The sequence below is a fragment of the Pinus tabuliformis genome, chromosome 4_1, assembly GCF_031772625.1.
Source record: "Pinus tabuliformis cultivar Carrire ecotype Pingquan chromosome 4_1, CPIR1, whole genome shotgun sequence".
In the NCBI taxonomy this organism is placed as follows: Eukaryota; Viridiplantae; Streptophyta; class Pinopsida; order Pinales; family Pinaceae; genus Pinus; species Pinus tabuliformis.
Window position 1 is genome coordinate 461,571,264 of NC_142303.1, and position 15,830 is coordinate 461,587,093.

Genomic DNA, 15,830 nt, shown 5'->3' on the forward strand with positions numbered 1-15,830 from the left:
CAGAGGAAAAACCTCTATAGGGTTAGGTGAAAACGTTTTAAAGCTCGTTAGGGTGTCAAGAGGCACAAATGAGAGTGGCAAGTGGTAGAGGATTGAGATCGTTAGCATAACAATATTCCCAGAACATGCTTCATCAGATCAAAACCATAAACTTGCCACCATTGTGATGTGATCTCATGGCACAAAAATATATAACCATGGAACTCCATAACCATAAAAAACATTAACCACGACTAATGTAAACAATTCAAGTTTATCTTCTAATGTCACCTGAAACCCTTAGTTTTGTAAGGAGAGGGGGCTTATATTTAATAAAAAAAATATGACATATAATAAGTTTCGACCATGATATATAGCCTAAATCGCTAATGCAACAGATAATTATGCCGATAGGAATATTATTGTGAGGTTGTTGTTGGTGACACTATTGAGATTCATCATCCTTAACAAGTGATGAATCTCAATAATTCCCCCATACGAGGACTCACTTTCCAACAAACTAACCACTTTATAATCGTATAGGGTTAGAATTTCAAGTATTGAATTTTTGTTTATGCTCTCAACTTAGGTTTTCAAAGAACTCAAATCTTTGTTCTCGTTAGATTCTAACTCTAACAATGGCTCCCAAGGTAGAGAACAAACCAGCTAAGAAGAAACCCATTGCAGAGAAATCTATAGCTGCAAAGAAGAAACCAGCTCCAAACGCTGAGAAAAAACTGCCAATGGAAAACAAAGACAAGAAGGGAAAGAAGAGGTATAAGAAGAACATTGAGATCTACAAGATCTATATCTTTAAGGTCTTGAAACAGGTTCATCCTGATATCAGAATTTCCAACAAGGCCATGGGAATGATGAACTCCTTCATTAATGATATTTTTGAGAAATTGGCGAGTGAGGCATCAAAGCTCACCCACTACAACAAGAAACCTACTATTACCTCTCCGGAGATTCAGACCATTATTTAAGGCTTCCTTATCCACGGGAGCTCACAAAGCACGTTGTTTCAGAGGGTACAAGGGTTGTTACGATGTTTACCAATGCCTAAATTTGGTATTTTTCTTTGAATTGAATTGATTGGTGTATTTGGACACCACCTCTTCTTTGGAACTTTGAACATGTTCCTTGGCTTAATAATTTTTTTCCTGTAAAAATTGTTTTTTTAAGGTTGGAGGAAACAACCATGCAATGGCTAACTGGTGTTTGGATTTTTTTATAGGATTTGAAGGTTGGGGAATTGTGTGTTTCTCGAGATTTTGTCTAAATCCCATCTGTGTTGAAAATTTCATGAAACCCTAACCTTTTATTTAGTAAGGTTTTTAGATGGTTGAAAATTTCGTGGAATTCCTAATCTTTTAGGTGGCAAGGGCCACAAACCGCAGTAATGTCGTAGCGCTCATTTTAAAATACTTTTGATAACCTTGTACCTTGTCCTCCATGGCATCTGTTTTTGTGTGTTTTTAAAACAAATTCATTAAACGATGTCTTTTTTTATCTAATGTAGCACATCTTTGTTTTTTCTTCTTAACATTGAATTGAAACTTTTTGGATCTTCCTTTTTGTAATTATTTGGATGAGTTGTGTATTCAAGTGTTGACCATAGGAGTGGTTGATGGATCTTATTATCATTCTTGTGGTCAGTAAATTTATGGAATGGGTTTGAGAATTTGGCCCTATCCTTTCTTTGAGTAATATATTTTTTGTAGGATGGTTTGATTGATTGAGTGAATCTTTCTACTAAGCCTAATCCTTCTAAGTTTTCCTGATCCTTGTTGGAGAGGTGGAAATTAGTTCAGACTTTCTTTGGGATTTCCATCTAAATGAATGATTCAAGTGAAAGTTAATACCTTTGTTTGTGATATCTAACTCCTCTAAGTAGAAGCAAAATATGGATTAGTTGGAATTGTATAAATGTTCCCTCTGTAGTGCAAAGTTAGTTGTTTCTAGGATGCTTTCCAAGATTAATTTTATATTGATTCTTATTTTATTTTTGGAAGGTAGAAGCATAGTAACGTTTTACAAAAACTAAAAGATTTCTCACAATTCTCATCTCATTTATGCATTAAACCTTGTTTTATTTGTTTAATCATTGGCTGTAACTGGGAACAGTTCAGTTTAATGCAATGATTATCTAATGCTTATTCCTGCTACTTGCTCTAAATGGGAATTGCTTATTTTAATGGGTTACTTGAATATATTGGGGTTTTCAATTTAACCTTGGTTGGGAAGGTTGTTATAATGGTTTAAATAACCTTACCCACATTTTTTGAATGTGGCTTATTATACTCAAATATTCAATGGGTATGGTCAGCTATTTGATATGTAGCATTTTCAAGATGGTAAAGCTCCAAGAGTTCTAGTGTTTAATATGGTTAGTGATATTTCTCTTTTGTAAGGAGATACACATAAAACAAACCTAAATGCTTTTATGCCAATTTGAATCTACATTGTCTGGAGTAGTAAGGCCAAATACATATTAATTTCTTTTATGTTGACTTGAACCTACATTTTCTAGATTAGTAAGCCAAAATATAAGATACATTGGCATTTATTTTTATGCACTCATTGTTGGACTTCAAATTTTCATTCTCTATACCCATATTTTCAATAGGTTTAGCCAGGGCACCTTTGCAACTATGGAGGGTACATATTTAGAATCTAACATTTTATATTTATTTTAACACTGGAACTTTCTATTCTTAAACAAAACTTTGCAAGGTAAATGTCACTCTCAACCTGTGGAAGCCCCTGTGTTTCTATGTTTGTGAGCTTTGACTATAGCTTGATATTATCTTTCTCGTGGGAAATCATGTGGGTTGCTAAGGCAGTGTCATGAGTGTTCTTTCCTTTTGAATTCCAAGCCTAGCACCATCCTCGGTTTTAAATTCTAAGGTTTTAGAAAACTACAAGTTGGATATTTAATATTTAATTTAGGCCTAGTCATGCTTACATTCACATTTTTTGTTTGGAAAAATTTCTTTTTTTTGTTATCAATTTCTGGCTACATTTAAAAATTTTCTTCCTCCTGTTAAAAATAGAGATACGCACACAAAGGAACAATTTTATTATTGTATTTTCTAAATCACACAGATACAACACACATTTATGGTGCTTGTGAGATCCAACCAAAAATTATTCTGTCTCACTGGTCTTCATCAGAAACTCTACCCACTCTACAATTATCTAGACTCCGTTGTTTCCTTCTCCACATCTTTGAGATTACCTTATGACTCATTTAAAGTACACCTCATTCTGACCATTCATGATGAACTTTGAAAGATCAACAATATTGATGACTTGGCTCATCGGGGCTTCCGCTATAAGAGTTGTCAAGTGACGAACCATCCTATGGACCAATCACCATCTCTCAGATATTTTTCTTTCGGATATCCATCATTTGTTAGGCAAATGGTTCGAATATTGAATGTGGCCAAAAAATGATCTAACAACTTGACCTAATTCGCACACATGGATCTCATTTTGTAACCTGTAGTTGTTGTCCAGGGGTTTTCGAGCGCAAAAAAACCAAACCATAACAATATGTAAACACAATTAAAACATTGATATGTTTAGGGGTTTCCAAGGGCTAACAACCATTGATTTAAATTATGTTATACTCTACAACGATTGGTTCTGCACCAAATATAACTTACAAAAAATAAAAATAAGAACATATCGATACAAACTTCTCCTCGTGTCAATTCGTTAGTTGGTGCAAACTTTACAATTCAACGACAACAATTTCTCCTTTAAGAGAAAGCACAATTATGGCTATAAACTTGAATGGGACACCAGATTTATGCACAGAACTTGGTGGCTTCTTTTCACGCAGTGGTACACAGACGATGGCAAACATGCAACATATACGCTCAAAACAAATGTTTCTCCTCATAAATTGGTAGTTGGTTTTTCCTGACAGATCCACAGGCCCTCCGGCTGGCAATATTCGATTTTAGTGGGTGATCTATGATATAATGTTCCTCTCCGGCATCCTAGACTGGAGTCAGATTGAAAAGAATCTCAGAGACAAAGACAATGATCATACAAACACAAAAACAAACTAACAACACTCACATAACAATACACTTAAATTGAGCTATTTACATAAAACAAAACCTTAGATATTTTTCATCTCTCTGCGCCCTGCTTAGAGGGAGTCAAGCCCATAGAGGATACCATGTTGAAAATAGAGGTACATAGAAAGGAACAATTTTATTATTATCTTTTATAAATCACATATTTATGGTGCTTGTGAGATCCAACCAATTCTAAATATAAATACGAAGGTTGAGATATTCTCTCAACATCCACCTACAAATATGCAACAAATTCTAAATTATACATGGAAGAATTATCTTCCAACACCTTCCACCATTCTTTTTCTCGAATTAACATCCACCTACAAATATGCAACAAATTCTAAATTATACATGGAAGAATTATCTTCCAACACCTTCCACCATTCTTTTTCTCGAATTAAAGATACGCGTAGTCTAACGAGGTGGAGGAGTTGCCCAGAAAGTTATGGAAATTCCGGTCATATTTAAAGAAAATCGCAAGGATTTTTGTAAATCCAAGCTATAGTTGTGAAACTTAAAAATTTTAGGTGTCCTAGATATTTTTGATGGTGTTGAATCCATTTCCACCATCAAAAACATGATTCAAACACTGCCTCTACAAGATTTTTCAAATTTTTTTTGCCCAGATTCCAGCCACTTTTAACCATCCAAACAATTCTTGCGACTCCTTAAAGATATATGTTGTTTGGAAATCAATAAAACTTTTGTTTTAATTTCGATTGAAAATAAATATTATTTTAGACTTGAATTTGTTGTTTTAATATTTGTAGCCTATAAAACGTGCCGATGTAACTTCTCAATATTCTTAATTCTTATTAATATATTTTTTCCGAATATTTGATGTCAGATCTTCACACTCAAGTTTATGAATTTTCAACGTTTCAATAATGTACATTGTATACCATATTAGTTTATTTAATTTCTAATTTTGTTAATTTTGCTTTGATTTTCTTGATGTTACCTGTGTATGGAGTTATCTTATTTATTTGGGTGTGGGATTTTACTTTTAGGGATTTTACATCATTTAAAAAGAAAATGATAAGATATGTCTCACTCCACACATTGTAGTAAGGTTTGTTGAGGTTGATATTACTTTGGAGTCATTGATAATAAACGATGGCATATTAATTTATTTTATTTTTAATTTTATTTTCATTACTTTTATTTCTAAAATTTCTTTTCTTTATATCTTTTGTGTAGATCCACCACATCCAACACTATTAATTTTATTTTTAATTTTTATTTCTACTACTTTTTATAAAAAAAAAATATGTCTTTTGTATAGACCCACCGCATCTAACACTCTGAGTTCCAATATAAGGCAACTAACTCATGGGAATATTACATTAATTTATACTAATTTTCAAGTTATTCCAAGTGCGTTTGATTTTCTTGCTATCCTACGATCCCATATTAATTCATAATATTTACTGGAAGGGGAAAATTAGTAATTAATAAATAAATAAAACATAAATAACAACATCTAAACTATAACCCAGTCAAAAAGTGAAAAACACATTACATTAATCTACACTTCTATTAACATATTTTTACAAGCTTTTAATACAAACACTAATCTAATCATTATACACTACAATGTTCATATCAATACAATGTTCATGCCATTATACACTACAATGTTCATGTCAAAACTCGGGAGGATTTACAATTTCGAACCAAGAATTAAATTACCATTACACATGTATGTCGACCACATATACAGAATATATGATGGCCAAAGACGAAAAACTATAATAATATATAAAAACTACACTAGAAGGTGAATAATTTTCTATTAGATTTTTATTAAAGTTAAAAGAAAAAATATATAATATGAATGCAAAAGCATGGATTAATTAAAAAGAAATATTAATTAAAAAATAAGTTAGAATTTTTTCACGGTGAGGAAATATTATAATATATAAAATGCAAATAAAATATGTTAAAAATATTTATTTATACAAGTGAAAATAAAATATAGATTATTTTTTATTTATATAGTGATTTTTAAAATTTGATTTGTGGCTTGAAGGGTATCTAAGTCGTGAGCATCTCATCTGGTCTTGGCTACAACAACCCTTAACTAACTGAATTTTTTTAGTATGTCTCCTCCCCTAGCACACTGCAAAACCATACCAAGTAAAGTTTGATCCTGGGTTGCCTTGCTAAGTAGGCACACCAACCCTTAACTAACTGAATTTTTTCCAGCATGTCTCCTCCCCTAACAAAGGACACAGCCATACCCAATAAGATTTGATTCTGGGTTGCCTTGCTAAAGAGGCTCATTCTCAAATTTTGTACTAATAAGATTTGACTATTTATATAATAAATTAAATATAAAATAAATTTTGATTTATAATTATTAGAATAATTAACTACTTAAACATAATTATATTATTTTTAATAATTTTATATTTAAATAAAAATATTTATTAATTAAATTTAAACTTATTCTAAAATAAAAAATATTCAAATAAGATAATACGAAGTATAATTTAAATTTTAAAAGTTTCAATTTATGGTAAGTTTCTTTATATTCATTTTCGAAATCGATAGGTGAACTCTTCTTTGGAAGAGTTATTTTTTATCTTAATTTATTATCGAAATTTGAAATTTTACATTTACTACTTGATTACCCATAGCAGACTTTCATAGTACATTCTAAACGCTCATGAAAGATTTTAATTTCGGTTATGATTCTGGCACCGCGTATTGTTGAATGAAAGGCTCCCACCCTTCGTGTTGGAGAAGGCCTCACTGCTCAACGCATTTTCAGTTGCCATTTTTGATGGTTGAAGATCTTTGCACCGAGAGCTTGCCACTAAGCTTATTAGTGTTCTCGGTGAGGTGGATGGTCCCTTTCGCTTTCAGTCATCTCACTTGATGGTGTTTCTATGATTTTGGTAATTGTTTCAGAGCAAAGAAATCACGAGGGGTAAAGAAGCTATATTGGCGGAAGCACAAAGGAACCATGTTTGGTTTTGGAAACCACTTCTCTTGGTTGCTGGAGGGTACCTAAAACGGTCATGGAAACATCAATGTCGAAGCGCATTAAGGAACAAGTTATGCTCTCTTGTGATAAAGAGTAGAATTATACAAAATTTCAAAGTATGGGCAGGAAAAATCGAAAAATTTGAATTGGGGTTTTTTAAATACTATCTTGATTTAGAGTAAATAAGGTCGAATTCCTGTGCTGCAAGAAAATTCTAGCTTTTTAAAGTTAAATCTTATCAAACTCCTTCATTAGTTTCACCCATTAAATGGTTTTTTGTAGCATGTATCTAGTTTAAATGGTATAATTAGGGCTTTCACCATATTCCGCTTTCGGATAGTGGTTTTTGGAAAGGCCATAGTCTATTATTCTGAGACCACTGATTTAGATGCCCAAATGATAGTATGCAAGTTTCCACTTGCCCTATCTTGTCCCTCTTTTCCACAGTTTGTTCCCTCTGGCCTATTAAATTGCCTCCTAGAGCAATGGTGGTATGAGTGGAGTAAATTTTTCTCCCTATCTCGTCCTTGTAATAGTATGGACATTAGGATAGGATACAGATGGTGGTTTTTCCAGGGATGCTACTGTATATGTTGTTGTGAGGGACCAGAGTCATAACCAAATTCGTAAGTGGTTTTGGGTTTCACTAGTTTTTCTGGGAAGGAGTGCCTACTAGATTCTACTTAACACATTTTCCCCAGGGGGCGGGGGTGGTGGTTCAAACCATTTATTATTATAATTTTTCTGAATCTATATGTTGGCACTGGTAGGTGGTGATGGGTGTCCATATCCCATCTCATAGCATGCTACACTTGATGTCTGCCCATGTACCTCATACGTGTAATTACACTGTTTTAGGACAGTTTTGTTACCGAGGTGATTTCCAAAACAGGCGATAGATCCGGCGACGTTGACATTCCCTTGGGTGGTGAGGGCCAGGTAAGGTGAGGCATGGGATCTGAGGCGTCTGCAGGGGACTGGCAAAGTTTTAAATTCTGTCATGACCTTTCTTGCAGTCGGCATGGTAAATAATTCCTAGGGAATGTACCTGGCCTGACATATTGTATACATGGCATCGTAGACATTCCAGCGGGTGGTGATTCCCAGCTGAGTTGGGAGGTGGGATCTGAGGTGACTGTAATCGCTTTCTTTGGTTTGCGAGAAGGCTTTATTCCTTAGTACATCATCGTAGTATTATAAACAATTTTGATGGACTCCTTTGAGTCAGACACGTCACTACAAGAAGTTTTTATTTAGGCCACATTAGCGGTTGAGTCACAATGCAACACAAATATGAATACGACATGGAAGGTGGCACATTCCCCTCGGCTGAAAACCCTGGGTGATGGACGTGACATGTGGTTTGATGTCGGATTATTGCCTTAGAATAATTTGGAGAGTAAAAAAGGTGGCAAAAGGATAGGTGATAGAAAAGAACGTCCTATAAGGATTACAACTCTAGCACCTATCCCCCCTTTTGGTCACGATGTGCTCCTTGATTGAATTACGAGTCTCCAAAAGTGGGCATTAGTAGGAAGGTGGTATTTTTCTGAGATTCAAGAAGCTGAGATGCGACAGTGGTTGGCAAAGAAATAGAAGATCCTACTGGGGTATGTCCCCACAGTGGTGAGACTCATGGGAGGGTGGTATAGTTTTCATTTCCTGAATGAAGAGGACCTCAGTAAAATTGCTGCAATGCCATGGGTCAAGGACCAGAGTTTTTTGGCAATGTATGCATGGTACATAGGTTTTAATCCTTTGAAGCAGACTGTTGAGTCTTGAAAATGTCATTCATTTGCATTATACTTTCACTATTATGTCCATTATATCACCTCCATTTCACCTCCATTTCACTACTATGTCACCACATTCATCCCACTTTCATTATCATTGGGCCACCTTTATGTTTTTCCAATATTTGTTATTTCTAAGCCTTTTAAGTGAATTTGTGGTTAAACATTAGAAAATAATGTGCATATGCTTATACCTAACAAATGGGTTGAGATTGTTGACATGTGTAGGTTGAAAGGAGGCTTCTAGAAGACCCTTATGTGGCACTCTAAGGCCAAATTCGAATTTGGTTGGAAAGAATCATGGGATCATGAGGATATGTGTCACATCTCCTAATTGTATTGTAACTCTAAAAAGACATGTGTCTTATCAGTTCCTATTTTGATTAGGACTTTAGAGGTAGAGGGAGAGATTCATGGACTATCATTAATGAGATGGCTCTCATCTTTTTGTATAAATAGGAGATCTCTCTCCTTCATTTGCTAGTCTTTCCTTTAGTCTTTTCTTAGTCCTTTTAGCTTGTTAGTCCCATGGCTTTTGAAAGCTTTTGTACTTTGCACTTTTGAAGAAATTGAATAAAGCTTTGATGAGCTCAACATGGAAGGAGATGTGAAGTAGATGTCATGGAGCATATTAGGATGTAAGTAGATTAGATTTCATTTTGTAAATATTGCTTTGTAGAATGTAAGGTAGATTAGATTTTCATTCATGCAATTTTAATTTATGCAAGTGTGTTTAATTTTGCTTTGATTTCATAGGTAGTAGGGGGCCCCTGCCTTGTACAGTTTGAATTACTGCATTTTATTTTCTCCCGGGATTGTGTGTCTTTGTTGTATTTGCTTTATATCTGATGGTATTTTTAGTTGACAGATTCAAAGTTGCTGCCTTTACTTTGATTTTCTAGCTTACTTCTAGTTTAGTTTCTCAAAGTTGTATGTTAACATATTGATGGTCTCTTTATCATAAATTGTTTATCTTTTAGATATCAGAATACTAATAAATTACAGCTGGCTTTGAGTACTTTTTAGACTAATCTTTAACTACTTTCTAATCGTGCTTTACATAGTACCATATGTTAGAAGCAGAGAGTTAGAAAGAGCTGAATATTATAAGTAGTCTTTAAAGTGGATTTTTCTCATTTTTTATCACTTTTTAAACTCATCTCTAGCTACTTCCTAATCGTGTTTTACATAGTACCATATGTTGGAAGCAGAGAGTTAGGAAGAGATAAACATTATCATTGGTTTTTAAAGTGATTTTCTTACCTTTTTATTTGCAGCAGCATGAATGGTGTCTAGTGCCATTAGAAAGTGGTTTTTATGCTTTACTTTCAGTTTCATTTCAAGTTATTTCTTTCAAGCTCTTTCTTTGCAAGTTTAAAGTTTGATTACTTTTTAGACTTATTTCTAACTACTTCTTAATCGTGTTTCACATAGTACTATATGTTGGAAGCAGAGAGTTAGAAAGAGTTGAACATTATAACTGGTCTTTAAAGTGGTTTTTCTTACTTGTCACCTTAGAGCTTGATTACTTTTTGGACTTATTTCTGACTACTTCTTAATCGTGCTTAACATAGTACTATATGTTGGAAGCAGAGGGTTAGGAAGAGTTGAACATTATAACTTTATAAAACAACGAAGTAAGAAAGGGGTTAACTAAGCACATATAGTGCACCACACTTCATCAGTTTACGATACCCGGATTGATAATTTATGTAGAGCAATTTAAGACGTTAAATTGACTAGACATTTTGGCGCCGTTGCCGGGGAAGTGTAATTAGGAGACCTTATTTCTTACATCTAAAAAAAAAATTAATAATCCTTGAGTATGCTCTCCTCTTGCACTTTGTGTGATCTGGAGGATCAGAAAAAGGATTGTTAAGTAAAAAAAAGGACAAAATAATAATTCTTGAGTATGCTCTCCTCCTGCACTCTGTGTGATCTGGAGGATCAGAAAAAGAATTGTTAAAAAAAAAAAAATAGGAGACAAAATAAACTTCAAACATTTCAATTGATTCAAAAAAAAAAAAAAAATGAAAAAATGAAACTCAACTGCTTTGATAGGTTCAAATTGTCCAAAATTGTCTGGTTATGCTTTGTAGTGGTCTTCAAAACACTGTGTCCTGTTCAAATAAGGTTTTGCAACTTAGCTGCAGAAACTGCCCTGATCCCGCAGCTAGCTGACAATTCCGCAGTTGTTTCAAGGTTTAGCAGGTTACAGGCATCTAATAAAAAAACCGACCACATGGGCATCTCCAGAATTGTCCCGACATGGATCCTATCCTAGTCACCCAGCTCAGATCGATGAAAAACCAGCCTAGGACCTCAGTCAAAGTCTTGTTTTTAACATGTTTTTCTTGAAGTATTTGCTGCCTGAAATTGAAAATCATTAATCCTTTTTATAAAATTTTACAATTTCAGAAAAAAAAAAAAAAAAAAAAAAAAAAAAAAAAAAAAAGAGAGAAAAACAATCTATGGCTATCTCCATTCTTAGTTTTCACTGTGGCTTCAATAAAAAAAATTATGCCTCCCTGTTCAAGCTTTGACCTATTGATTCCTATAGGAGGCATTCATCATTTAGTGGCAGATTTTTGAGTTGATTTCACCTTTGGATAGCTACATTATCGATTAGAAACAGAGGGTCGAATTCTTGAAGGTAGCCTCTGGTGATTCATTAAATTATTGAGGGCAGAGTAGTCATTTTTCTCCAAGGGCGAGAGCATGTAAGCCGATTACATTTGCTGACAAAAGGACAAATTTGTTAGCTGAATTTTATCTTATTTCAGGGGTCAAATCCTCTTACTGTTGGAGCCAATTTCCTCTGCCATTATATCCACCAGATTACAGGTCTACTTCATGGGATGAGTTCAACATTCACCATAATTATTTGGAGATTGATCTGAGCTAGAATGAATCAATAAGCTCAATTGCTGCCACTTAGATTTCCGCCACCTACAAAACCTGTGATATAAACAACCTGAGCTCAACAAAATTCTTAAGTCGTTGTTTTAAAAATGCAAGGAATCATTATTAATCACTACAGCAATTGTTTGGAAACGTTTCAGATAACCTGTGACAATCAGTCGCCCCAATCCTTCAACTCTGTCCCTCTGTCTAAAGATCACAAGCTTAATAGGGTTGATGAACGGGAGCGTATTGAGCAAGCCGGGCTGTGTAACACACCTGCAAAACAGTAGATCAAACAAGAAAGGCCGAATGCAACAATTCAGAACAGTAAAACTCAGAAAAAAAAACGTAAACACAGAAAAAACGTCAAACTTCAAACGTTCGATTTGCCCACATGGAGACGAATTTCAAAAAACTAAAACATGGGTTTTTTTGCCAGGTGGGTTAATTAGATAACCCAGAAACCGTTTGAGGAAATTCGTGGCGGTCTGGGAGAAATTTTCGGTTCTTTGGAGCCCATTTTTGACTGCCGCGCGTGAAAAAATTGAGTTATTAACTGATAGTTTGATTAATTGATTAACTCCGCGTGCCTGAGGGAAGGAGTTCTAATGGGGATCAATTACATGCTGGCATATACAACCAATTACACGACTTTACACCTGTTTAGAGACGTGTTTCAATTGAACACGACTCTCTGTCATTAAATCCCATGAAGTCGCTGCCGGTTAAATGTTGGGAAGAAATGGAACTAAAGTGGAGCAATTTATAAATTCAATCTTTCTGATCAGCGATTGAAACTCCTAGATATGAAATTGGTTTTCATGTGGACGTATCTTGACTCACAACACCTTCAAACATTCAGTATCATAAGGCATTGCGTAAAGACAGAGATTTCCGTATTCTTTCATACGGTACGAAGGTTGAAGTTTTGTGGGATGAAGTGAATGAAGAAATCGTTTGGGAAATAGCTAGAATGCAGTGTTGGCAGAAGTTCTGTAATTGGACAATGACAATCTTGAAGAATTTAAAAACAGAATCCTATTGAAACGATCCAAGGTGATAAGGTACACAGCTGGGTTTGAATAGACACCCGTATTTCCAGACACATCAGTGGGATAAGACACCTTGGATTAGATAAAACACTTTGTTATTGGTAACTCAGTGGAATAGCTATGATTGGTTATAATTATGATAGATATGTGAGGGATATATTTAACTGGATAGCTGGCAAATTTGTGATTGGCAACCATTCTATTGTCTTATGCATCAAAGATATATAAAAGTAGGAATGGATTGTAACAATTTTGGAACTGATTAAATTGTATGGCGGTTGGCAGTGTCTTCCCAGGAGTCCCGTGGGATGAGGGGCACATTTTTTTTTTCTCTTCCACGCACACAGCCACTCCATTTCACAGTACTTTCTACACTCTGCACTTTCCGCAGCCAATCCCAAATTCCGCAGCTGTTTTGTTAAACTCTAGGTTGCAGGTGTCATTAAGCAAAACAAGTCACATGGGTAGCTAGGGAAATGTCAGTACATGGATGGTGTCCTATTCATTCGGTCAAATTTGATGAAAAAGACCCCGGTCAAAGGGAAGTCAAATTGTGTGTTATCACAAAGTCGCCACATTGAGTCGCTGCATGTCAAGAAAAAAATAATAATTTTGAATCAATGAAATGAACAAGTTATTTTCTCACTTTTTTGAAGGTATTGATTAATTTTGGACTGATAATGAAAGATGAATGGCTAACTTTGTATCCAAGATTTTTAGCTACAGAACTGTGCACATTCCGCAGCTAAAGTCCAATTCCGCAGCTATTCTCTGATTCCGCAGCCAGAAAAACCTCATTGTTCAAATCAGCCTATCTTTCTCATACAAAATCAGATTTTGATGATTTAAGTACCATTGGAAAGATCTCAACAAGATCTATACAATGAGAAATATATCATTAGAGTTTGAAATGGCAAATAATGAAATAAATTGCTGAAAAGAAGCAACATCAACTTGAGGCACTAATTCCAAAGCAGGTATAAATTCTTTTGATTTTTCCTTTGAGAACTTGTTTCATTAATACAAATTCTTAGTTTTGTGTGTAAATATCATAACTAAAGAGATTGGCCACCTCTCTCCTTTGATAATCTTACATTCTATTGCAGAAGAAGTATTAGTTTTTTTGCAGGTTCCAGGAGGAAGGACAAATGACTACAAGGGAATGGTGTCTCTCTAAGAGACCAATTTGTTTCATAAGAGGATGATCAGCAACAAAGAGGAAATATGTTAATGCAAAATCAGATCCAAACACTTGAAAAACTTTCAGATAATATTGTCTCCATCACATCCATACTTCATAATAAACCATTCACCTCATTCCACTCCATATTTTTCATTTTCATTCACATACACTTTCCATCTCTTTTTGTCCATTCATAACCCACCAATAAAAGCAAGAGGCTCATTCACATGCTTATTGCCCATTGTCATTTCTGTTCTCTATTGCCATTTTCCATTTTCATTTTCCATTCCTTGTCATTTTCATTCCGCAAATAAGCCCTGCTTCAATGCAAATTATTGAGTCCATAGTCCTTTGAGTCTAATTTCTTTGTAAAAACACCTTGAGGCTTGCATGCCTTAATGGCAAGTCCTCATGCTGACAAACAATGGGAATACATTAATGTCCCTTGTTCGTTAGATCTTCTAGGTGACTCGACATCAGCAAATTCATTCGTACCTAGCAAGATGTGTTTGGGCATCTTGACTCTCATTGTCATCAATGGTGAGAGTGCTCGTGTTGACTAGTGGCATCCATTAATGGCCACTAAGCCAACAATTTCCTACTATGTTCGACATCAGAACATCTTTTCACATAGTAGGAATTGTGCCAATGAGTTTTGAAGACATGAAGACTATTATTTTCAGCATTTTGGAGCAGATTCAGCAAGTTTTAGTAGAAGCAATAAAAAGTCATCTTATCTCTCTATCCATGACTCCTCTTGATCAGCCACTTGAAGAAGAAAATGATCAGAAGTTTTCAGCCACTACACATACAACTCATCCATTCCAAAGGGTAAGTGAAGGTACGACATTTTCTAACTTTTAACCATAGAATTCCATAAAAAGCTAGAATGATAATTGTTGGAAAAACATTTCTCTTCCTCATTTCATAAAATTGTCAATACCATCAGTTGGGGGGGGAATACATTCATATTCATATCTTGCCATGTCCATATCATATTCAAGAGCTCACATACTTCCAACATATATTAAATATTACATTGTTATTATGAGCATACAATGGCTTTTGAAAAAGTGCTTAAAGGATAAATTGGATACAAACAAAATCATGGTTGTCACACAAGAACCAACCATCATGCAATCCAATAAAGATATACTTTGCAACAATAATCAAAATATCATTATGCAAAGTTCAAAGATCAAAATAGAAGGCAACAAAAGAAAAAATTGGTTGTAACACAAGAACCAACCATGTTGCAATTCAAGTGAAACACTTTGCATAAATATGAAGTTATCAAATGATATCATGCAAAGTTAAGCCAAAGCTCAAGGATCAAAAGAGTTAATGTAATATATATTGCATGAGGACATGCAATAGCTTCAGTTGGGGGGTATGTTGAGTCTTGAAAATGTCATTCATTTGCATTATACTTTCACTATTATGTCCATTATATCACCTCCATTTCACTTCCATTTCACTACTATGTCACCACATTCATCCCACTTTCATTATCATTGGGCCACCTTTATGTTTTTCCAATATTTGTTATTTCTAAGCCTTTTAAGTGAATTTGTGGTTAAACATTAGAAAATAATGTGCATATGCTTATACCTAACAAATGGGTTGAGATTGTTGACATGTGTAGGTTGAAAGGAGGCTTCTAGAAGACCCTTATGTGGCACTCTAAGGCCAAATTCGAATTTGGTTGGAAAGAATCATGGGATCATGAGGATATGTGTCACATCTCCTAATTGTATTGTAACTCTAAAAAGACATGTGTTTTATCAGTTCCTATTTTGATTAGGACTCTAGAGGTAGAGGGAGAGATTC

General features: G+C 34.6%; 1 protein-coding gene across 1 annotated transcript; it reads left to right on the forward strand.

Moving 5' to 3' along the window:
- The first annotated feature begins 617 nt into the window (after positions 1–617).
- Positions 618–965, forward strand: LOC149176405 (histone H2B.4-like). The gene has a single exon (XM_089421458.1). It carries the CDS (start codon positions 618–620, stop codon positions 963–965), a length of 348 nt encoding a protein of 115 aa, XP_089277584.1.
- Positions 966–15,830: the final 14,865 nt, after the last annotated feature.